Genomic DNA, 26,830 nt, shown 5'->3' on the forward strand with positions numbered 1-26,830 from the left:
AAAAAAAAAAAACCTTGGTTTATGTGACCTAAGGACACATAAAAATATATATTTACCCTGCAGTAACCAATGTAGGGAATATAATGGACAATATTTGTATTAGTATTTTAGGCAAATATCAAAAGAAAAAGGGGCATTCAGAGAAATACTTAGCATGCTATTAGTAAATGTGTTGTGCAAAACAATAATCTTCATTTTTCATTCTGCAAAATCTATATACTAGAGAAAATTGAATCTAGTTTTCAGACTACAATACTAACAAGAAATCAATAGCTTAGTTTTGTTACTCTTATATTTTAAAACCCTTTTCCTAACTGTAGTAAAAGAAAGTAAATTGAAATAATGAGTGGCAAAATATAATAAGGTTAAGGAAATTATTAATGCAGTATAAAAATAATAATATAGTCGAAAAATAGATACAATGTAATTTTCCTAATGACTGAGAATAATGGTTTGAAGATTTCTGTTGTAAAAAATAATTTTTGGTATTGCTACAAAGTAGTATATTGCTTTGTCTTATTGAGCTGGAGGGAACTGAAATAGTTTCCAGAAAGTAATTTTTTCTACAAAAACAGTTTAAGATTCACCCCTGGAATTTTCATCAGTAGTTAAAATACAGTCTGCATGCAATAGAACTATAAAAGGTTGAATTATCTGTCTCTGGCAAAAGACAAATTACCCAATCTTAAAAGGAAAAGAACATTACGCTCTTAATCGATTCATTCTCTGTGAAAAATAGAGAAAAATTGCTCAAAGCAAAACCTGTTCCATATCCACATGCTCTATGGTCTAAAATCTGCAAGGAAATACACTGAAAAAATACCTCTTTTTGTTCTCTGTTATCTCAGTCCTACAAAAACAAAACTAGCTCATAAATCATGCTGATTTTTTACCTGTAACATACGTCCATGTATATCTATCTATCTATTTATATATATCAACATATATTGTGAATATTCTCTCCTGATATACATGTCAATGAAACAGAAGAAATACTTCAATGAGAATATAGTTATTACTTATATATTAAACACCACTGATTTTTATAAATTTATATTTTGTCTCAGGGTTAAATAACAGAATTTTTATTTGCAATGTAATAATTCTGTTTCCTTTCAAAAGCATCAAAGTCATGAAAGACAAAGGAGGAGTGAGACACTGTCAGACTGGAAGAGGTGAAAGTGGTGTGAGAACTAAATGCCACGAGAGATCTGGATTGACTCCTAGACTAGAAAAAGAAAAAAAATAGTGGGTGAGTGAAGGAAGTCAAAACTTAGATAAGGCCTGTACGTGTTTTAATAGCATCAGAGCAAAGTTAACTTCTTGGGTTTGATTGTCTCATTGTGGTTAAATATATAGAGATAGATGTGCCTTAGGCAAACTGGGGAAAGGGCGGGCAAGAGAACTAAGTGTACTATTTTCAAGGAATCCTAAATTTTGTTAAGAGTCCAACATTATTTCAAAATACAGCATTTAAAAATGACATCATAATCTTTGGCTTATAGAAGGACAAAAATCCAAAAAACACAGTAACTCAGCATAATTGATAATGTTCAAATTCACAAGGTATAGAAGAATTTACTCCTTTGAAGAATCCAAGACAGCTTTTTCTTCCTATATAGGAAGGAACTGTTTTATAGTCCCAAACCAGTGACCATATTACTCAACAGACCAAAAATTACTGAGCATTGTAATGCTATGTATACTTTTTAGAATGCGGTTAATGAAAATAATGAGCTAAACATGTACCATTCACTAATTTGTCATATCAATGACCACACCATTACTGTATTGTCTTGTATGTTCAAATGTACAGCCTGCTCATATTTTAAAATTTTCCAAAACACATTCAGAACAAAAAAGTGGTATTTTCTAATGTTTAATCAGCCATCCAAATGGAAATGCAAATACATTATGTGTATATATATATATATATATATATATGACATTAAAATTAAAAGGACTAGGTTTTTTGATTTTCTTTACCTGAAACTGTGTGATCCTTAGAGTCTCTCGTTATTTTTATCCTCGCATGAGGAAAGATGTAGTGCACAGTCTTCCCATTCATCTGTATGATCTAAGATACACATGTGATAAGGTGAAAAATCAATATTAAGACACTTGCAATATGCAGAATCAAACCTTTTAGAAAAGCACACTGAGCCTATCACTAACAATAATAAAAAATTCAGAAATGATCACCGCTGAAGCATCTTACACTGTAAAATTCGAGGTGAGATCAACAAATGGAATTTATTTATAAAAAAATTATTCTTACCTGTTTAATCTTCAGCCACCTTCAAAGTATTCTCCATTTGTTGCAATACACCTATCAAGACCTCTCAAAACTGTTCTACCTCTCAAAACAGTTTTTGAACTCATCAATTTTAATGCCATTTAGTGCTTTTGCTGATTTTTTTGTTTCACCTCTTCCACATTGGCATAACACTTTCCCTTTGAGGACTTTTTTCACCAGGAGAAACAAGAAACAGTCACTTGGGGAGAGATAAGGTGAATAGTGAGGGGTGGGATGCCAGGGTCATGCCATTTTTGGTCAAAAATTGCTGAACTTTCAGCGTGGTGCGGGCAGGTGTGCTCACAAATTACCCATCACAAAATGGGCAAATGCATTGAGTCTTTAAAGAAAAATTCAGGGGCTGAATGCAGCTTCTCACAACAACACCAGCTGGTACACTGATACAGATGGGTTCCTAGGACACTCACCTAGCAGGGAAAACTAAACAACAAGGGCCCCGACCTCTAGAAGGTAATTTCATTTTTGGGGTCCTTGCTCACTGTAGTACTGGTGTCTGAGCTCATTATAGTCCTACAAAAATTGTCTCTTTTTAACTGATATGTTGTAGTTAGGAAATTAATATGCACATGCTATAGATACTAAAAGATGTCTGTTAACACAGTAGTACATAGTCAACAGTGATAACAGTGCATAGGGCATGCAAAGGAAAACTAATAGCTGCTGATTTTGGTTTGGACTTAGGGGAGAAAAGCCAGAGAAGATCCTCATATTCCACATCTCTAACACTATAATAGGGTCACTTGATATTTATGTTGCTTTGGTTTTATTGAGAAATTATCCTTTTGCTGAGTACCTTTACTAAAGTTTTAGTGTACACTGATGCTGAGACTAATTCTGTATAAATAACGCCTTTGCTCACTCTAATACAATCTGAGGCCTTCTTTGTATTCAAAGGTTGTGTTATTGATGGTGTTATTTCTCATTTACTGTTGACGTCCCTTCGGGAAGGAGAAGCAATAGCTTAGAGCTATTGTTTCAAGACTGCAATTTCAATTCTCATTATTGAAACTTGAGTATGAAAACATCATAAACCTCATTATCTCTGTTTCTACCTGGTGAAGGAAGATTTCTAAAGTAAAAGTAAATCAGTGGATGCAAACTGTACTTTAGATTTTACGGAACTTCGCTTTTAAAAGAGGTTTGTGGAATAATAAAATATCTAAACAGTGGAAAATATTGGCAAGATTTTATTAGTATAATATCTTGTATTTATTACCTTAGAAAAATTTTGACTAAAATTACAAATGAAATAAAGTTTAGTAAAGAGACATTTTATACTACCCATTTCACAGTATATTTAAAGAGTGCATGGGAATACTACACCAAAACATTAAATAGAATTTGGAACCAAAGAGATGTACATTGGTGTAGAAAGATTCCTTTGAACACTTGTGTGGTTTTAATATGTCCATCCAGCTGTAAACTGTTAGAATTCCAGTTATTAAAAGTGAAATACGTATTAAAAAGTGTAAGCTTAAATAAAAGCCTTTAGTTTTTATTCTCTTCAGGAAAGAATAAGCTTAATCAAATACCTAATGAATATAAAACCCTCCCCAAACAACAGGCAAATCCTGTTAAGTCTAGGCATATTATATGAATCCTACAGAGTAAAACTAAAATATTGTTTGTAAGATTACAAACATATTATAGTTAGTATAATGAGTCAATGTAGATAATTGATACTCATACTAGCTTTGTAAGCCATTGAAAACCTCACTTACATTCTTAACAATGAAGAGTGTTCATTTTCCTCCTTTCACCCTCTCGGGCTCCCGTCCTCCTTTTCTGTCTCCCTCGGCCCCTCCACCTCACTCCCTCCATTTGCTCTTACTTTCTCTCCTCTGCCCTACTTACTGTCTACCATGTCATCCTTTCTCCTTCCTCTTTCCCGTCTTCCTCTTCTCTCCTTCCTCCCTCTCCTAATCTGCATTTAAAGATCTTTATTTTTTTTACTAAATTTAGTAAAATAAATGTCATGCACCCAGGGAGAGGGTACATGAAAGGTGACTATATATTGATGTTTCCTCCTTGTCTTTCTCCCTCCCTTCCCCTCTCTATAAATAAATAAGTAAGTAAATAAATAAATAAATAAATATCTTTAAGAAAAATGGAGACAACTCTACTTGAACAATAATAAAAAATAATAAAAATTACCCATGTTAGATTCAGGATACAGAAGGATCTTCTGGCGTTCCCTGCACTGTGCTACGCCCTGCCTATATAAGGTGGTAGATGCAATAGGGACTCCTTGCTAAGAGATCACAGCTGTGAAACAATGCACGCAGTAGTGTTGTTCTCCCAGATTTATGGGGAGGTGATGGTGGTAGTATCAGGGAAGGCTTCTTGTAAAATAGGATATATGCATAGAGACACAAGTGATGCATAGAGTTAGCCAAGGGAAGATGGGAGGAAGAGCATTCAGGTAGAGGAAACTAGACATTCAAAGACCTAGAATCAAGGGGACTTCCGCCAAGATGGAGGTGTAGGTGCAAACTCTGTGCCTTCTCACATAACCAAGTTTAAAGACAATAAAGTTTTAGTAACACAAAACGCAGCCAAAACACAGAAAATTGAAGTATATGGAAGTCTGACAACAATGAACCCTTCAGCCAGACAGGTAAGAGGGGCGGAGCCAGCAGCAGAGTGGGGTCGGGCAGGAAAGATCCCTCAACCCAGGTGTGCAGGCAGCTGTGGGTGGATTCCAGGTGTGGGGTAGCAATGGACCCAGTGAGGGGGCAGACTGACCGAGGTAACACATTTGTGCACAGATAAATGAGCAAAGGAGCGAGCAGTGAGACAGACCATGCAGGCCCCAGTGGCGGGAAGCAGCAGAGGGGACCACTATTGTCCCTCTCTGACCCTGCCCCCACATACAGCGTCACAAGCCAGCGACCTGGGTGGCCCCACCCTGGTGAACAACTAAGGCTCCGCTCCTCATACCTAACAGGTGCAAACAGACCAAAACATGGCTCAAGAAGAACTCAAAACCCCAGAGCCAATAACTCTAAGCGACCAAGAAATAGCCAAACTTTCAGATGCACAGTTCAAAACACTGGTGATCAGGATACTCACAGAAATGGTTGATTTTAGCCACAAATTAGAGGAACAAATGAAGGCTAAACTAATTGAAATGAAGAGAAATGCACAGGAAACCAATAGTAATGGAAAGGAAACTGGGACTCAAATCAAGGGAGTGGACCAGAAGGAAGAAAAAAATGACTAAACAAAAAAATTTGAAGAAACAAGAATTCAAAAAAAATGAAGAGAGGCTTAGGAACCTCCAGGACACCTTTAAATGCTCCAACATTCGAATTATAGGATACCAGAAGGGGAAGAGGAAGAGCAACAAGTGGAAAACTTATTTGAACAAATAATAAAGGAGAACTTCCCCAATCTGGCAAAAGACACAGACTTCCAGGAAATCCAGGAAGCTCAGAGAGTCCCAAAGAAGTTGGACCCAAGAAGAAACACACCAAGGCACATCATCATTATATTAGCCAAGATTAAAATGAAGGAGAGAATCCTAGAAGCAGCAAGAGATAAGGGGACAGTCATCTACAAAGGAGTTCCCATCAGACTGTCAGAGGATTTCTCAAAAGAGACCTTACAGGCAAGAAGGGGCTGGAAAGAAGTATTCCAAGTCATGAAATCCAAACACCTACAACCAAGATTACTCTATCCAGAAAAGCTTTTATTTAGAATGGAAGGGCAGATTAAGTTCTTCTCAGATAAGATCAAATTCAAGGAGCTCATCATCACCAAGCCCTTATTATATGAAATGTTAAAAGGACTTACCTAAGAAAAAGAAGATAAAAAAGATCAACAGTGAAAGGACAGCAAACTCACAGTTATTAAGGACCACACCTAAAACAAAAGCAAACTAAGAGGACAGCTAGACCAGAAGCAGAACCATAGAAATGAAGATCATATGGAGGGTTAGCAACAGGGGAGTGGGAGAAGGAGAAGGGGGGAGAAGATACAGAAAATAAGTAGCATAGACAGTAGATAGAAAATAGATGGGGGGCAAGAATAGCATGGGAAATATAGAATCTAAAGAACCTGAGACACGTGGTTATAAACTAAAGGGGGGGAATGGTGGGAGAGGGGTGTGCAGGGTGGAGGGGAATGAAGAGGGGGGAAGAGAACAACTGTAATGACATAATCAATAAAATATACTAAAAAAAACCCCAAAGACCTAGAATCCAGGGAAAGAGTGGCTCTTTCAGAGGAGCTTAATGTACGTCACTATAACAGTTCCATGAGCATTGCAGAAAGTGTGGGCATTAGTTCAGAGAGTGGAGGCATTCTGTACTAGTCATGCAGTGTTGACCCATTTCCTATAAAAAACAAACAGAGAAGAAGTGTTGACCTTTATAACCACCTGTGAAGGGTGTCAGTCCTACTTGTAAATGAAGTGACTGAGAAAAATTAACAAAAATATAAAAGGAGTTAGGTAATCGGTTCGATTCACAAGTCAGAGATGAATTTCCACTAAATTAATATACATGTATATGTATACATATTGGAAAGAAAATAACACAGATTTACAGGTTGGGTTTATTTCTGTAGTTAATATAATTGTGAGTCTAAAAGATTTCAAAAAGTTTATGTCTCTAATATATGTTATACTAAAATATTGTAAAAAGCAGATATACTAGTATTTGTAGTAGTCAATTTGGTTTTATTACTCTTTCCTCCAGAGAATTTTATGAGCATAAATTGGTGTTATGCATAAGTTTTAAAATAAAATCATCTGGGTTTATTGGCACCTAGAGCTCAATACTACCTTTTTATGAGTAGAGATACAGAGAAGTGAATAAAATAAGAATATTTTGCTATTTTCTCTCGACCAAACTATAATAGAAAAGAGTATTTGATGATAAATATCCATGCAAAAGGCATAAATTCTGAACTTCAAATAAATATAATCAAAGCACATGCTGTCTTCCTGTAGCTTCTGCTTTGAAAAAAATTATAAAAAAAACAAAAAAATAATTGTTACACAACAAATACTTGTGGTTTTGGTGGGGGTTGAGTATTGCCATCTGGATGGGGCACGTGGGAGTTTCTGAGGGCAGGCAATGTTTCTTTCCTGGTGTGTGTAGTGGCTGTACGGTTGTTCACTTTACAACTAATTCTTAATCCTATACATTTGCAGTTTTGATAACTATATTTGTAGTTTTCTGTGTGCATTTCAGATATCGAAATTGAAATGTAAAAAGTTATAAAAATGTAAAAATAGAACTTTTAGCAAAAGAGGACATGTTGCTCTATTACATTTACCTACATACAGTTCAAACACAGATCTTTACATTTTCTACTTTATTAAAAACCACAAGAATTCATTAAATAATTGTTAAATTTGGGGTTTATACAGATCTCTAATTATACTGTTTAAAAATGATATACTACATCCTAAGTGAGTCAAATTAATAAATATGTAATTGTTAGCAACAGACCATTAAGAACAAAAGTATCATTAGGGATATTAATGCTTTATCTACAGACAGTAGAATACTTATGAGATATTTTTTGAGGTGGAGACAGATTACTTTAAAATGCATCCTCAAAAAATACTTGTTGAATGAATAAGTTGGACAAGACTACTCTGAGTATACATGAAAATAGCAGTGTTGGGAAACAACTATATGGAAACCATTATTTTTTTAGCTCTCTAGTTTACAAATTCATCTTATTAGGATTATTTTAAAGAATTTTTGTTTTCAGTGACTTGATCTTGGTTTGTGGGAAAGGTTAAACTTTAAAAAAATGGACTAGGTAAGATAGAATAAGAAATCACAAAGGGATTCTTAAAATAAATCTATGAAGTCATTTTCAGCTTACAAACTTATTATTTTAGTAATTGTCAGCAAAACATGTAAATTCACATTTTAAAAACATGTTTAGGATGATTTTATTAATATTGCTTACTCCCCAGCAAGATCTATTTGATGAGATTGAAATACAACAGAAGAAGATCAAAAACTATGAACAGTACAATGACAATGAACTCATAACTATCAACAACTGAACCTAAAACACAAAAACAAAAACTAAGCAAACAATTAGAACAGGAACAGAACCAGAAGAATGAAGATCATATAGAGGATTATCAGTGGGGAGGGAGAGGGAAAGAAAGGGAATGGAAGGTATAGGGAATAAGAAGCATAATTGGTAGGCATAAAATAGACGGGAGAGGTTAAGAATAGTACAGGAAAGAGAGAGGCCAAACAACTTGTATGTGCAACCCATGGACACAAAGTAAGGGAGTGTAATACTGGAGGGTAGCAGGGTACAGGGCAGAGGTGGGATAAGGGGAGAAAAAATTGGGAAAATTGTAATAACATAATCAATAAAATGTACTTAAAAATAAGAACAACAAGGTAACTAAGGAAAGTATAATTGAATAATCTGATCCTTTAAAATGAAGTGACAGCGGGGAAAAAGAAGACAAAAGTGGGAAAGGGGGGGAAAAAAAATGTACTTGAAAAGTAACTAAATAAAATTTAATATTAAAAAAATAATAATAAATAAATAAAATAAAATAAAATGAAGTGAAAAAGAAATGGAAGTTTATCAACATGTGTATAGCAATAACAGTCTTAAACAAAAAACTCATTAAAGATGTCAAAAACTAAAAAAAATGCATTTGCAATGTATAGAGAAAAATCCCAAGATATCTTGAAAATATAATACCATACAGAAAAAATTGCAACAAAATTCTGAGAAAAGAAAATTCTATTTAACAGCTAGAAATTTGTCCATGAAAACTGAATTTGCTTAGGAAGAAACCAAATCTAAGAGTATAGGTATTATCTTATAAACAGTATTTATTATCCTTCCAAATGTCTTTTATATCTTCATGTGACAAACACTGAAATAAATTATAGTAATTGCATGTGGTTCTTTTTTGTTATTGAAAATATACTTGTCTTCTATACCAATGAATCAGTAATCAGACGATTTAGTAGTTATTGTATATAAAATTACTATCTCATCTGTGGATTGTATTAGTGATTATGAGTAACAGCCTGGATATATCTAAACTGTTAAGACAATTATCGAAGGCCATTTGGCTTACCAGAGAAATCTTTCTCACTTTATCTAACTGTTGAACTCCTACGTATCTTCCGTAACTCAACCCAAACATCACCTCACTTGTTCTAAAGTGAGTAAGTTCATTTTGGAATCACTTTTATCTAGTTGTGAAATTTATCCCTAAGTTTTAGTTACTCCATCTATAAACAGATAATTAATAACACCTACTTTATGTGAGTTCTGATGATGAAATCCAAAAATAAATATAAAACACTCCCATTTAATAGACTTTAAAATGTTTCTTTTTTCCCCCAGGGGAAGGTTTCCCTGACCCTAGCTGCCTACCTCGGTTTGGTCATCCTCTTATTTGCTCCTTGTAGCACTCGAACACACTGTTATTGAAAGCACTGAAAGTACCCAAATCTATTTCACCCAATAGTCTGTAAGTGCTCGAGAGTCTTACGTATTCCCCTTGTACCGCAGTGTTGGGGATGACCTGTTGGAGGATGGCATCACTGAACTTTCCTGGCAGAGGCATCACAACTATGCTGCAGTGTCAGGAGTGGCTGACATAGTAAGGTACTTGCTGCTTTAAATTTGTGAACTTGACTGAGAAATTTCATGCAAGTAAGGATTTTGACACCATTCTTGGGTGAATTTTTTTGGAGTTGTATAAATCTAAGCAATTGCTCGATATAGCACTTACTTGCTCTTGATGTTGACTGAGTGGTCTAGAGTGCACCAATCTTTCTGGCAGTTTTCGATCCAGACCATGTCCATTTTCCAAACGAGACTCCCTGGGTTTGTCAAACCAATCTGTTTCTTCACGGCGCAGGTGATAAGCTTTGGAGACCAAGGAAATATCAAACATTGCAATCCCGACTAACACAAATGATAGGGTAAAGTAGATGTCCTAAAGTACCAACATGCTCCAGGCTGTTAACCATTCATGCCTTTCAAACACAGCTCCCCATGGGGTGAGAGTAATCATCTCCTATATTGTTTAAAAAATCTGTACCAAACAATAACCTAAAAAATATCATGTACACACCTGTTAAACCTCTCAGAGCAAAACAAAATTAAAATTTTTAATCAGGATAAAAAAGAAATTTAAGTAGTAATTAGGATGGCAGTATTAAGATCCTATCATTTTCCCACTATCACATCAAACTAGTAATTATATAGATGTAGCCAATGGCTCTGAATATTAAGTGAATAGTTTTTGAAGACATATTTTTATAATATTTATAAATAAATGAAAAATATTTCTAAGATGATTCCAGGTATTGCTAGGAACATGTATGCTACAGTCATCTGGTAGACTGATATCAAAGATATTTAGAGTTTCTTATTAAAAATTAGACAATTATTTTCTGTGAGATTTAGGAATTAGATCAAAGAGTTTACTGATTCCCTTTAGTATTTATGTGATATAACTTGCCATTTTAAAATACTTTTTTTGAAAATGCAACCATGTTTAAGTACATAATTACTTCAGTTCTTAGGACTTCCAAAGTCTGTAAAGCTATTATTTAGTGATCAAAGACTCTATTATTACCTAATATACAGCATTTGACTTTATACATATCAAGTTTTATTCTTGGTAAAAGGATCCTTAATAAATAGTCACTAGAAATACATTGTTGCTTCTTAAAATGGCAGATGGAGCCGCTTTTTCCTCCTGAGAGACTGGACGACGATGATACCAACCTATACTTTCTGGAGAGTCTACCTTCTACAGTGACACGCTGCTCATTCTGGCACATTACAGCTCTTTTTTAGTCTGCATCCCTGATTGTCTTCTCTTTCTTCCACAACTTTTTTTAAAGGCAATTTTCATTCTTTCTTTGCTAGCAGGGCTGGCAGACCCACAGCATACACACCACTACTTACCTCTAACTACGGCCGGTGATCTTGGTCAGTGGTAGTGACTAACCACCGCATTTCTTTCCAACAAACGCCAAGTGATGGAAAATGTATCATAACTTAGTCTTGGATTTGAGGAAATACAATGGTACATACCTGATTTGTGGTTGTGTATGTGCTTGTCTTACCTCCCTTATTAGATTCTAAGCTGCTTGAGGGCAAGACTCATATCTTCTGTATTTTTCCTGCCTCAGAACTAAAAACAATGCCTTGAAAATGCCATTGCATTCAATACATTTTTGGAAGTGAATAAAACAGAAAAATTAGTCAGCAACTAGAGAAAGAAGTTAATGTCATATCTGTAATACGCACGTTTAAAGGGGAGTAGTAGAAGGAAAATGGAGATAACTGTACTTGAGCAACAATTAAAAAATAAAAACGAATTTAAGAAAAAACAACAAATAACAACTAAACACTAGATTACTATACCACTGAGCAATTGCTGAACTCAAGGGTATTTGTACCAGAGAAATAAAATTTATGTTCACATAAAACAATAAATATTTAATTATATTAATTTATTAATATTTAATATTGATATAAATATTGGTTTACTATTTATTGTCACTTTAATGTCATTAATCATTACACAATCATTTCTCACAATCTAATTCATATTTATTATGGCTTTTCATAGTTTTAATTAGATATAAACTAAATTTATGAAAAATATTTAGTGTAATAAAATTTGATAACTACAAAACAAATCCATTATTTAATCATCAGTCTAAAATTTTTATTAGATTATTCCAACAACAGTATTTTACTTTACTTCTTATATATATTTAATATGAAAAGAAAAATAATTAATCTATACTGATTTTAATAAATAAATATCTTGGATAACATAGTACATGATTTCATTTGAATATATAATTCTTCTAATTGCATTTGAAATACAATCCTTTAAAACGTGTTCCTTAGCTGTGTTTATACAAATGAGGCAGGATCTCCACCTGATCCAAATTTTGTCAATTTATTTCCAATTTTAACTATGTACTTTGATATTTCTTATAATAATTCTACATGTAACTAAGTTAGGATATCTACCATGCTTTGCTTAGGAATTTATAGACACAACCAAGAAAAATCAGATTGAATAAATTTGTTTTATACTAAATTCTGTCTTCATCATTACAGCAAATTAGATGTAAATGCTAATTGTTTATAACTGCAATTGTCTGACTTTCCATGGTATATCTGCACTTTAAAAATTAAATTTTATAATAACAACATTTTCCAAATTAGTTTAAATGATTTGCTAGAGATTAATATTCCCCCCTTTTAAACTGATATTTTTCTTGAATTCTTAAATGTAAAATATGAGTAAGCTATACTGGAATCTTGCATTATTCACAGCCAATAGTTGCACAAACAGTTTAATTCTATTCAGTATCAAAAGTTGATGTGTGTGTATATATATATTTAAAGACTAAATGTATTTATTTTTTTCTTGCATAGAGTATACTTTGAAATAATGTTATCAATAAAATATTTGTGGTTGTAAGAATAAATATTACTCGGCTGTTTTTAATTTGGCCTCCCTCCAATATACACTAGAGGAAAGCCTCCAGCTTTCTACTTACTCAACCATACATGCATATCAAGTAGTGGACTTCAACCTGATGGCTATAAATATTAAACGATATAAATTATGCATACTAGATTTTACGTCAAGTGAGCTGTTTCAAAATTAACCAGAATCATATACAACACATCTGAAAAACACCTGATGGTCTCTAGCCTAGAGTATGATTACAGTCAAAGAAAGTTCACAACAAGCAATCTGAAATCAGTTAGATTTGTTTCATCTACATGACACCAAATAGCCTGTTGAAATGTTCTACTTTTTCAAAATTATCTTAGAATCATTCAAATACAGATATAGCATTCTTGGTAAAAAAATTTAAACATTCTTAATCTTTCAGGGGTTCATAAACAATGTTATATGATTGGAAAAAAAATATTTTCTACTTTTTCCCTTAATTACTCTAGGAATCCAGGATTTCAAAAGAGAAGTAGGTCATTGCTCACCAGAAGAAAAGTAATGCACTTTGTGATACAAAAACAAAGACAATATGCAAGATTTTAAAATATACAACTTTAAAAGATAATCACTACAATTCACACACATAATATTACATAGGGAAATTAATTTGTTATAGCAGTCCCTTGACTAATTCTCTATCAACATCTATATAAATATTTTGCCCCCTTAATTTTTAAATATACTTTAGTCTATTTAAATTTGTTTTGTTTATTTCTTTGATATCTCTAAACACTTCATAATTTCGTGCACTGCATGATGGCTCATCATCTACTTTATCAAATCAGGTTTTTTCTCACAGTCCTTGATAACTGTGAGTGCATGTCATTCAAATATATATTATGAGATAAAACATTCAGTTATTTTATTTGATTCTATATAAATAAATGTCACATTTGGGATTCTGGAAATATCTGTGTATATGTTTGGCACTATGTTAATAAACATCTGTGTTGAGTAAATGAATTTGTCAAATTATCTCCGCATGTGTGTTCATCATGGACACACAGCCTTTGGGTATTTAGTCATGCCACAGACCTGTTAGAGATTTTGTTTTGTCATTTTATGGATAAGAATATTAAAGACTCTTTTTATTTTTAGCAGTTTTATATTTACAAAATGTGTGTAAATTATGGATTGTGAGAAAAGTAAAGAAAAAATAAAGATTGTTTCCATGTGATAGCGTAACTCTTGTTTAACTCTGTAGATGCACTTAAACAAATGGCTAAATAAGAGAACAGTGTTTCATTTAATTGACTAATTATCAATAAAAATGGTCATTCCAATAGTCAGTAGAGAATAAAACACATCGGGAAATGATTAGGTGTAGCAATTTCACTAGAAAAAGCAGTCTGTCCTCCAGTTATTACTTTAGTCCTTTTCAAATTTAGACTGAACTTCTATAATCATACTGGTGCCTAGATACAGAAATAGAAAGAAAATGCTTTTTATGAAAACATATATTCCTGTGAGTCCTCAAGGGATAAGTTACCTAAGATTTATGATAAGGAGAGAAACTTAAAAGCAGCAAGAGATAAGGAGACAGTCACCTACAAAGAAGTTCCCATCAGACTGTCAGCTGATCTCTCAAAAGAAACCTTACAGACAAGAAGGGGCTGGAAAGAAGTATTCCAAGTCATGAAATCCAAACACCTACAACCAAGATTGATCTATCCAGCAAAGCTTTCATGTAGAATGGAAGGACAGATAAAGTGCTTCTCAGATAAGATCAAATTCAAGGAGTTCATCATCACCAAGCCCTTATTATATGAAATGTTAAAGGGACTTATCTAAAAAAAAAAGATTAAAAATTTGAACAGTAAAATGACAATGAATTAACAACTATCAACCACCGAACCTAAAAAAACAAGCAAAAACAAAAATGAACAAAGCAAAAACTAGCACAGAAACACAATCATAGAAATGGAGATTACATGGAGGGTTATCAGTGGGGAGGGGGAGAGAGAAGAATGGGGGAAAAGGTACAGGGAATAAGAAGCATAAATGGTAGGTACAAAATAGGGGGAGGTTAAGAATAGTGTGGTAAATGCAGAAGCCAAAAAACTTACATGTATGACCCACGGACATGAACTATGGTGGGGGAATGATAGTGGGAGCAGGGTACAGGGAGGAGGGGAATAAAGGGGAGAAAAAAATGGGATAACTCTAATAGCATAATCAATAAAATATATTTAAAAACTAATAAAAGGGGAGTATTCATGTTAGCATAGTGCTTTGCAGTCTCTAAACCATGAAGTAATATGCTTTTATTATATGCTTTTATTTTATCAGAAGTATTTTATTTCCAGAACTCAAACCACACTTATATTCACATAAACCACAAAGGAGGGAAAACAGCAATAACAAAAGAGATCCAATCAGGGGTGTGAGTCCTCTCGGCACAGTCAAGACTCTTTGCATCTTTGTGCCTCTCCACCCTTGTCTTCAAAATTGGCCTTTGGCTACATAATTTTTAAAAAGATTTATGGTTCTGTATGATTAAACAATAACAACAAAAATACCATAAGCCTGTTTTAAACTAAGTAAAATCACTTATCCAAAACAGAAAAACTAGCAAAATATGTTAGGGTGGCAAAAGGATGATGTAAAAACAATGTCAGGGAGGAGGCCAAACAGGGGCACCTCGAGGAGCGTCGGTCCCAAACATCTAGACTTACAAAGGCATTGTAAAAGAACCTAAATGTTAAATCTAAAAAATACTGTATACATACTGATAAGATTATTTATTGTCAGTATCATTCTTTGTGCTAAGTTTTCTAGTATACAATACAAAAGTACTAATTTGTCAATATGGTATTCATAATTAGAAAGGTCAATAACAAAACTTTTATTTAACGAGAATAATAAAATTCTACATTATGCTAATATCAGGAACTTGTCCAAAAATTCTCAAAAGAGAACATTCTCTGAATAATAAATACTGGTGTCACAAAAACTGCATAAATAATTTTCTATCATGAAGTGTAGCAGATAGTACTTGATGGCTCTAAGCCTTAATAATTAAAAAAACTGAAAGAAACTGACCAACAACATTAAAAATGCATTTAAAACAAGTACCATACAATGAAAAACTTTCAACTATGGATTTAAAGAATGACCATATTTTATTGACACAATTATTTTAATGGTTTTGGAAAAGTAGACATCAAACAAATCAAGCAATGAGGAAACAACAATAAAAGAGTAAACTAAAAATAAATAAAGACAAGCATGCTACAAAATCTGTACACAGGATAAAATTTCCATTTACAAGAAATAAAATTAAAGTAAACATGCAAAACACAAACAGAGAAAAGTAGAATATATCCTTGGAGAAGGAAAATTAAACATGCAGAAAAAGAAGAGTTTGAGTTTTGAGAGTAGCAAGGTAGTTTGAGGCCCAATTTACCTTCACTGTCTGACATGGCATGTTGGAAGTCATCCATGATGAATGCTATGTCACGGTCATAACCTCGAGTCCTCGATTCTTCTCTCATGTGTTGCTGAACTTCAGGCAGTGAGTGACTTGATCCAAACTGATCTCTGGTGTCTGCAGATATTGGTGGCAGTGGTCCAGCTGCAGCCCTGGCCATTCCCATTGGCTGGCCAACAGGGCTGAGTGGACTTTCTTCTTCAGAATTCTGGGCCACAATTGGTATTCTTCCTCTACTCTGGCTAATAGGCAAACTGGTAGGCTTAGTTCTGCCAGAGGGTGATGCATGACCAAAGGAAACATCTAGAGCTTCAGCCTCTTGAGCTTTCAGTCTTAGGGAAGAGCTGGAAGAATCTCTTTTGATTGACAAATCAAGGCCATAAACAGAAGAAGGTCTGGAAGAAGGTCTGGACCTGCTCCCACTACTGTATGGCTTATCTGCTTCATCCTGCAGAGCTGACCGTATGGTATTTCCTAAGGTGCCCAGTCCTGTGCCGAGAGATGATCCCATAAATTTTTGTTGGTCTGTAATATTTTTTCTGAGGCCATAAGTGATATCATCTTGAAGAAGTCTTGCTCTGGAAGAAATTCCACCAATAGATGAAGTGCTAGAAGTCATATAGCTTGAATAATCAGGTTCAAGGTCTCTACTCTCTTGAATAGGTGAAAATTTTGACATTTTAGGGTCAATCAGTGATTTCTTATGCTTTGACTGCTTTTGATAAAGTATGGCTGCTGGTAGTTGTTTTGCTGCTTGTTTTTCAAGTGTGAGTCTACTAATGCTGTACTTTTCAGATTTTGGAAAATGCCTGTAGCTAGTATCAGCATGGTAATAATGGGAAAGACCAGCAAGATGATCTAAGCTCTCTGCCCCTCTTCGGAATTCTTGTTTAATCTGATGTTTCAGAAGCTTTAACTCATAAGGGTCCTCCATTGAATCATCCTCTGCTTTCACGTAACTGTGCAGTCTGGAGGAGGTCTGTAATGGTGCTAGGAAATCTGTCACTTCTTGAGACCTCCGTGTTTCAGTGGTTCTAAGGAGACGGTCTGTTTTTGACAGATCTTTTTCATGAAGACTAAATGCAGTTGTTAATGCTGCTGTTCCTTTGGTAATCTCTCCAATGTCATCAATTAGGACGAAATTTCGTGAAGTATGGTGGTCAATATCTGCGTAAAAAGAATCTGCGGATATGCTTGATATCGGACTGCTTGCCATGCTACTCCTCTCCTCCAATCCTATTCTCAAGTCTAAGCTATTGTACTTACTACCAAGATGAGAAACAGCATATGTATTATCAGTAGACACAGGTGCTATCATCAGGGGTTGGTTGTGAATCACCTCATAGTTCGAAGTTATCTTGGGCTCCAAATATAACGTAGTTTGCCGTGGCTTTTGTTGTATCACCATCATCTGCGATGGTAACTGATAAGAAGGCTGCGGGGCTGGCGTAGGCTGAGCCTGAGGTGTGAAGGACATTGTTGCCACAGCTTGGAATGTTGGCTGGGTCTGATAAGGTGAAACCTCCTGGTGGTACAGAGTTTGTTGCTGAAAATGGGATTGTTGGGTGTATGGGGTAGGTGCTTGGGTGGGAAGAGCAGGGGAAGAGTACTGGTATTGTGTATAAGGACTCGTGGGAGGAACCAGCTGAGACTCTGTTTGGGTCTGCGGGGGTATAAACTGGCTGAACTCCGTCTGCGGAGCAGTTCTCGGTCGCTCTATGCCATGCTGACTTTCTATTCGGGTTGGCCTGGTGCTGCTCACCTCACTGTCAGACATGTAATCTCGATCCTCGGCTACTCCCTGGAGGTAGGCTCGTTCTCTCTTTTCTCTCTCCTTTAACAAGGCCTCTTTCCTCCTGTTAATTCCCATTTCCAGGTACCGTAACTTGGCGTCAATCTCCTTTTCCTCCTCGTCAAGTTCTGCTTGTTTCTTTCTAAGTTTTGCAGATTCCCTCTCTACAAGATCAAGTTCTCTGTCTATATCCTGGAGAATCTTGGCTCGTGCCATTGTGTTGGTTCTGCAGATCCTTCTCCTGGAAACGGTGCCCACTGTGCTGTAAGTCGACTGAGTTCCCGTTGACGTCTCCTCAGGAGGTGGGTTTGGCAGAGTTCTCTTCACTTTTTTCTGGGTGCCAGAGGGTGTTATGGTTTGAGAACCTTTTGTCTGCAATTAAAGAAACACAATACAGTACTTTATTATCAAGGAAAAAATAAAGATAAAAAATTCACAATTTACATTTAAATAATACGATTTTATATATGTTTTAGGTACAACAGTATAATAAAATTTTTATATATAATTTTAAGTATTAGCCACAAGCAATGAACTGGAAAAAATTATTTTCTTTCTTGGCAAATAGGTTCTCTATTACTATACCTTCTGCAATATTAGAAATAAGTTTTGAAATCAAGCACAAAACTCATTGCTAGGCAGGCTTATATTTTAGTTAGACTCTTAGAAGAGTCTTAGAAGACTCTAAGAACTCTTAGAGTTCTTAGAAGAACTCTAACTGATTTTCCATCCTATTTAATATATACAAGATTATTTACTGAATACATGCCTAAAATATTTGTATTATCTACCTGAAATTTATGTTTGTTACAGATAATGCTTAATTACCACTGTTAAGTTCAGTCGTTTGCTTTAATCTTTCCATTCCTACTCTTATCCCTACAGTGGCTGTCGTTTCTATGCCAATAATAAAATGTTTTGAAATTAAACCTTCAAGTTCTTTAATGTCTTTTTTGTCTTAAAAAGAGCAATCTGAACTAATTTCCTATTTAACCTTTCAATATTTTCATGACAACTTGGGTCTTTTATTTTCTTTCAACTTTATTATTCTTTAGTAATTTTAACTTCTTCTTAATGCCTTTAGCAATTCCTACAGGAAGCAAAACAAACAAACAAACAAAACCCCAACAACTCCAAATGCAATAAAACCCATTGAAATATTTTTTAAAAATTGGATAAAGTATATCACTCATGATTGGCAGATATTTTCAATTTCAAGCAGTTATTTGCCACAAACTTGCATTCTGAGAATCACTGGTTTTGACAGTCACACAATTTTATAATGCCAAAAGATATGAGAGAACAACTGACTATTTGCAGTAAAAAAACAAATGGATGTAATCAAAGTTAACAGAGCATTTAGTGGTGTATTCATTAGATCTTCGATCTTTTTCCTTCTAGTTGCCTATTATTTTCTTTTTTAAAGAGTTTATTTATTCACTTCTAGAGAGAGGGGAAGTGGGGGAAGAGAGGTGGAGGAATATTGATCAGCTGCGTCTCACATGCACCTCGACCAGGGACGGAACCCACAACCCAGGCCTGTGCTCTGACTGGAAATTGAACTGGTGACCTTTCTTTCACCTTGCAGAACTATATCCAACCAACTGAGCCACACTGGTCAGGGCCAGTTTTCTATTCTTCGTAATCTTTTTATTTTTTCTTACTAATAATCCAAAGACCATAATTTTCTCCTTTTCTCCAAGATCATTAGGTTATCATGAAGATCAAATGAGATACTGTGTAAAGTCTTTGGTACATATTGTAGGCATCCATATTTCCTTGCAAAATATCCTTATTTTACAGAGAATAGAGATTTTGAAAAATTCATATTCTACATCTTTTAAGGAAAGTTTATTTGCAAAAAAATAAAAATTGAAATAGAATGCTTAATAATTTTCTAAAATACTAATAAAAATATATGTATTCTAAGAAGTTTTTCCATAATAACCTTTTTAGTTCTCTGATTATAATGGTGTTCAATGGGAAGCTGAAAAAACTGTTGCTTTTTCCTTAGCTTGTGGTATATGCATGAAAATTTTAAAATATAAATTGCTCACTTATACTAGATGATTGTGGCTGCAAAATGGTTTAATAAAAAGTTGTTTAACTGTATTGCCATGAAAATGTTCTGGCACTGCATAAAATGAAGACATTTCAAATTACAGTTTTTCTTCCCACCAAAGGATGATGAAAACACCCACCAATTAATGCAACACTAAATGCTAATCCTGGCAGAGAGAAGGCATACAAAACAGAAAGGGCAACCATGAAATGGAGCAAGTAAAGGGAATGAAGAGAAATTTCTAGGGTAGGCACACAGTTAAAAATATTGAAGACATCCATTAAATGGGTACACATACCTGTTAAATGAAAGAATAAGAAAATAAAAAGATAAAATAAGAAATTACTGTGATTAACTTTAAATGTTCCAAATCAAGTGAATTTTTCAGAATTCAATGAGTAGAATGAAAGCATATATAAACCACAGGAAAAATAAAACCTTAAAGAACCACAGAAAACAGACTATTGCATGAAGAGTAATGGTTAATAAAGTGAACTAGAAACTGACATTAGCTCTTATTACTTATTGCTCATCCATGTATGAACTATTTCCTAATTTAACTTCATGACTAACAGTTTATAGTCTCACTTGAGACAGTAGGCTTAGCCAAAATGTTTTTGTTGTTGTTGCTGTTAATAAAGTCCTACGTGAAAGAAGCATTCCAGATACTGGGGCTTTCCAATTATCTTCCAAAGTTGCAAATATTTAATCATCCATGACTTTGTGTTAATTAATATTTTGTGTGTGACAGACGTGAGTCATGGAAACAAGAGACAACATTGGTTGGTAGAAGTTATACACTTATTGTTACTGACCCCTCAGTTTCCACAAAGTGAACTAGCTTTGCTGTTCTCTACCTGGCAACTAATAGCTTTTACTCTGACTATGGACATAGTCACAAAGTTGGGGACCTCTCCAGGTCTCCTTCATATTTCTTCCAAATGAGAAGATGTATAACATAGTGATCGATACCTTGGTCTCCCAGGCCAGACTGTATAGACTTTTAATCCTGGCTCTGCCTTTCCTGAGCTGTGAAATCTTCAGCATGTTGCTTAAACTCCCCGGGCTTCAGTTTTCTTATGTGCAAAAGAAGGTTAATATTTATCCTTACATTATTGGTTAAAGGAGCTAATGAGTTAAAACAAGAACCTAAATTACTCATTGTCCCCAATGACAGACAGAAATATAAAGTGATGAGAAATCAATTTACATTTATAGAGAAATTAAAGTGATGTCTTGGCAACTTATAATTCAAGGACTGACTTTCGAGACCACGAATAACTTCTAAACTGCCTATTTAAATCTAATCCAATTAATATAATGTAAAATAACAGGAAATAACCCTAAAACAAAGAATTAAAAAATACATATACTTGCTTAGAAAAGGCATATAAAAGAAAGTTTATCATGATTAAGGGTGATATAATTGGATGTCTTAACTAGAGATGCAACAATTTAGAAAAATTTTAGTGTTTAAAAAAAGTATCCTTGATGACTGACTAGCTTTAAACAATTTAAAAGTTGTTTTTAAATAGATATGCTGCCCTTGAAATAATTATTATATTAAATAACTGTGTACATAAATTTAAATTATTTTCAAAAAAACAGTTGTGCAAATAGCAGACCAAGGAGAAGTCCTAACAATACAATGGATGGAGGCTGAATGGGGCCTGGAAGGATAGTTCATTTTGACTGTAGTACTTAGGAGGTAACTGTGAAACAAGGAAAGTGTACTTCAGGGTAATTCTTGCTGTCCAAAGCTATTTTAAACAACATTCTTCTCCGGGGAATCAATTTATATCATGCATCTTATATACAAAGGAAAGGAATTTTTCCTTGTTCTAAGTTGTCAGGGTTATTAATAAAAGTAGCTAAGGTACGTGGACACATTATCCTAAGGACTTCAGAAATATGCATATGCATTATGTCCTGGTCAAAGTAATCTAAACTGAATCTCAGTATGATTAAGGGATACTTACTTCTCCCCACAAAGCTGAAGAAGCTAAAAATAGATGCTGGACCAAAATTACTTATTATATATAACATGGGAAAATTAATTAATTTTTTCCAGTAGTTGCTAAGTATAATTCTAAAATGCATTGTTCTAGATATTAATGGTATTTAGATACAAACTTAAAATGTATAAGATTAAGTGAACTTAAACTTTGTTTTCAAAGAACTTGCAAGTCAGAAATATTTTTTAGATTGTTGTATGAAGAAACTATTTCAATCTCTTACTAAATAGCTCTTGTTAATAATATCAGAGATACAGAGACGTAGGAATGTATTTTTCATTTCATAAACATAGTGTGGAAGAAAAGGGGCCACATGCAAAACCAAACAAACCCAGGGGAAGCCTGCCTGGCAGTGTGGCAGCCTTACAACATCAGAGACCTAAAGTAACCACATAGGGTGGTCTGAAGTTATGACTTTCTAAGTAAACACAGTTCATGGTGAGTAGTCATGTCCTAAGCCAGTATTTTTCCCTAACAAAGGTCAATCTTTACCATAACTGAGACTATCTGTTGTGTTTTTGCATCCTAAGATAACACACCTTTGGAATATCAAAGGTATTATCATGGATTAATGGTAACAGTAACAACGAGGGGATCTGTGGTGTATCAATTCCCCTCAGTGATACACACATGTGATCAAATGATAGTCACATACTTGTGTCTACCCAATCCCAGAGGTTCTTTGCTGTCTCCTGCCTCCCTCATGTATCACCAATGAGCTTCACGTAACCCTTTTTTACACTTCCTCTTTTGACTGTAATGTGTAAAATAAGTTGCAAAACTGCCATTCTCCAGAACATTTTCTCACCTGGTTGAGATTTTGCTTCCTGGCAATTGTTGTCAGTTTGGCTTAAACTCACAAAAATTCTCTAACTGCTGTTGGAAATCAATGTTCATCATGATAATACCTTGGATTTTTAAAGTTGTTCTTTCAGTTAAGCAGGAAATATCTTTATGAAAGCCTTTTACTTTTAGATCATGAAAATGTAGATTCACTTACTAACAGTCCAATTCCACCCAGATGTACTGATAAATAAGATACTTTGATGGAGATAAACATCATATAACCTGTTAAAAGATCATCTATATCACAAGTCAAAAGGTGAATTAGAGAATTATATGAACAAAATGCACTGAGACCCAGAATAAGAAGAATTTACTTTTAGTTTAGGGAATGAAAGATGGATTAAGACATAACAGAAAGGTTCTGAAGAAGAGATAGGACTAAACAGAATATTTTCTATGTGGAGGGAACAGTATCAAACATAATTTTTTGGAAATACCAAGGATTATCTGGCTTCATTTCACCCTAAGATGCATGAGTACCCGTGAGATGGAAACACATTCAGATGAATTTTATGCTAATAGAAAGAGAAAATAAATTATATAGAAAAAAATCACTTTGAAAGCTGTGTACATTTTAAGAACTCCATTCATACACTTTCTTTTTTTATGGATGGAAAAGGTAACCCTGGTCACTACACACTGGTCAAAGTAACTCCATGTGAAATACCAGGGCAAACCAAGAAAATGTAAATGTGCACTCCTTGGCAATGACCTTGTAATGCAGTGTACTGCATAGCAAACAGTGTGGCTTAGTCAAAGAGAAAATTGTGACAGTGCAATGCAGGTTCCTTCAATGATAATGAAGCCTGTAGATAACACAGAAACAATAGGTACAATCTGCAGAGCTTCAGCGAAGCCCTACCTTGTCCATGACACAGTCGGCCAGAAGAATGAAAAGCGGTTACATAAATTGTCAGAACCCATGCACACAATGGTTATTCATGGTCTGGCATCAAAGTAAGTAATCCAGTGTTTCTCAGCCTTGGCACTGATGACATTCCTGACCAAGTAATTCTATGTTAGGGCGGTGGTGGCCGTTTTGTGCATGTCAGGGTGTTAGTGGTTACTCCGGCTTCTACTGACTGGATGTCATGAGCACATCCTCCCCCCCAACATGTAAATCAAGTGTCACTAAGCACTGTCAGAATCTCTAGGGGAGGTAACACAAAATAGTCACTGGTTGAGAACTAGTGAGGTAGGAGTCCATACAAGATGATGTCCTCAGGAAGAAATCACTGTTATGTAATTACATCTATTGACAATGAGAATGCTAGTATTTGTATATCAGAGTACCTTAGTCTGAATGGAAAACTTAGGCTTCTTAGAGGAACTGGAACTTGAACAGACTTGAAAAAGGAAAACTCTTGCGATAAAGGGTGAAATAAAAGGAGACAGTCCAGGCTATGGCAACCATCTGAGCAACTTAATAAAGGTATGGGTATTGGACTTTTGCCTCATTATAAATTTATTTTATGATCCTATAATCAATCCTGTTATTAAATGGGATAATTCTTACCTACTATATTAACATAAACTACATTTATAAGTTATTCAACCAGGTTTTTTAAAATATAGGTTTATTAGAGAGTAAGGGAAATAACACCAAAGGTCTATAACTGGGAGAATTAGTCCATTGCGGAAAAAAAGTTAATTTTTCTAGTCCTCTTGGGAAATTTTCCACAGCTGCAAAAACTATGAAAAAATCAGAAGATAAGAAATTGCTAGTCTGATTGGAAAGTTATGAAAATGATAGTTCTTTGTCAAGGTTGCCAGTTACCCTAATTTCGAAAAAGAATCACTGCTGTGATTAAAAAGGGATTATAACCTTAAGAGGACAGGACAATTATTTAAGGAACTAAACACCAGAATAACTGAGGAAGATTAGTTGGAGAACTAAACTCAATTTTAAAATCAAGAAAATTCTTGCCATCTTAAAACTAATAAGAAAAAAGTAATAACAGTAACAATAATTCTTTTGTTGTTACTAAAAACATTTATCTAATAGTTCAGTGAAAAAACAATTAAATGTTGAGTAGAAATTGCTCTTGGCGTTTGTCCAACCCTATCTGAACTTTCATCCAGAGCCTTTATTAACTTTGTAGATGACAGTAAGTCTTTACCATGATAAGAAGCATAATACTCAGTCATAACATCCTGCTCTCTGACTTTATTTGCTCTGCTGTGTACTTAGCTATTCATTCTTCTTAGGGTATAAATATCATCTATAAAAAGCTATATGGAAGGACAGATAAAGTGCTTATCAGATAAGATCAAATTCAAGGAGTTCATCATCGCCAAGCCCTTATTATATGAAATGTTAAAGGGACTTATCTAAGAAAAAGAAGTTTAAAAAACATGAACAGTGAAAGGACAGCAAACTCATAGTTATTAACAACCACACCTAACACAAAAGCAAACTAAAAGGACAGTTAGATCAGGAGTGGAAACATAGAAATGAAGATCTCAAGGAGGGTTAGCAACAGGGGAGTGGGAGGAGGAGAAGGGGGGAGAAGGTACAGAAAATAAGTAGCATAGACAGTAGATAGAAAATAGATGGGGGGGCAAGAATAGTATGGGAAATATAGAATCTAAAGGACTTGAGACACATGGTCATTAACTAAAGGGGGGGTAATGGTGGGGACGGGGGGTAGGGTGGAGGGGAATGAAGGGGGAATAGAACAACTGTAACAGCATAATCAATAAAAAATAAATTTAAAAAAAGCTATGTCTTTTAAGTATTAGGAAGATAGGTGAATGTCTAGAATTTTCTCCTTCAACCAAGATAGCTCTTTAAAATATATGAATATGTTAGCATATTTCTCTAACTTTGGGGAGCTAATGTGAATAATGATGATGAAGGTGTAAGGTATACATAAGGCTATAAATGGAAAAATATGCCTTCACATACCCCTTCTTATAAATTGACTGGAAGAAGAGTTTTACTACGAAATGTCAATGTAAACATTAATTCAACTTCAAGGAGTCTCTCTACACCCCAATATCAACAATTTCCAATTTTAAGACCAAAGAGCAGTTGAATGTAAAAATATTCAGCATTCTATTCTATGCATTCTATCATTAATAACATGGACCCGAAAGAGGCCCATTATTTAACACCATGCCACCCTTATTCCCACACAGAGCTAAAACACACAAAATGTTCAGTGTAACAGCTCAAAAAGTTCTATTGCTTTAAGAGATACAAGAAAAAAATGGAGACAGCTGTACTTGAACAACAAAAAAAAAAAGAAAAAGAAAAAAGAAGAGTAACCTGTGAAAAAGTAAAATCCTAAGTGATACTACTCATGAAAAAATATTTTAAAAACTAGCAAAACATTTAAAATCCACTAGGAATTGCAATAGCATACTGCATGGCATATACAAAATAAAGCCATAAAAGTCCATCAATTAGAGTACTGTAGAATAGTGTAATAACTACTTTTATGAACCAAAACTGTAAATAAGCAGTATCCCTGTTGCTACAAAATATCACTGAATTATTTTTTTCTAAATTATAGACACTTTTACCAATAAACAATCTAGACTCTCTTGCCATGGGAGAGAATTTATCATTTGTGTATTTAATTGAAATAGTTTTTAAAAAGTAGTTTTTCTCTCACCATTACAATATTCTAGTAACAAGAAAAGAGCGAGAAACTCAATCACAGGACCTTGTTAATAGGAGAATGAAAACAAAGTAACAGACTAAATTTAAAAGTCACACAGAAATTACTTCCCAAAGCTAAGTAGCATAGACAAAACTGTTCTCCAAATAGTATTGTCAAAACGGCACTCAATATTTCATGAGAAATCCTTAAGTGTTTCCTTAATGCACCTCATGTCCCAGTTTGTTTT

General features: G+C 34.3%; 1 protein-coding gene across 3 annotated transcripts in view; it reads right to left on the reverse strand.

The window, feature by feature from the left end:
* The window catches only part of PCLO (piccolo presynaptic cytomatrix protein), a 368,924-nt gene that overhangs the window by 139,601 nt on the left and 202,493 nt on the right, over positions 1-26,830 (reverse strand). For all 3 annotated transcript variants that reach the window (XM_053672786.1, XM_053672788.1, XM_053672787.1), the window contains exons 7-9: positions 16,237-18,424; positions 10,062-10,198; positions 1,987-2,077 (exon numbers count right to left, since the gene is read on the reverse strand). In XM_053672786.1, coding sequence (XP_053528761.1) covers positions 1,987-2,077; positions 10,062-10,198; positions 16,237-18,424 — 2,416 coding nt within the window. The remainder of the gene's footprint in view (positions 1-1,986; positions 2,078-10,061; positions 10,199-16,236; positions 18,425-26,830) is intronic.

This window comes from Artibeus jamaicensis, unplaced genomic scaffold (assembly GCF_021234435.1).
Source record: "Artibeus jamaicensis isolate MK-2021 breed Jamaican fruit bat unplaced genomic scaffold, CSHL_Jam_final contig_787, whole genome shotgun sequence".
Lineage (NCBI taxonomy): Eukaryota > Metazoa > Chordata > Mammalia > Chiroptera > Phyllostomidae > Artibeus > Artibeus jamaicensis.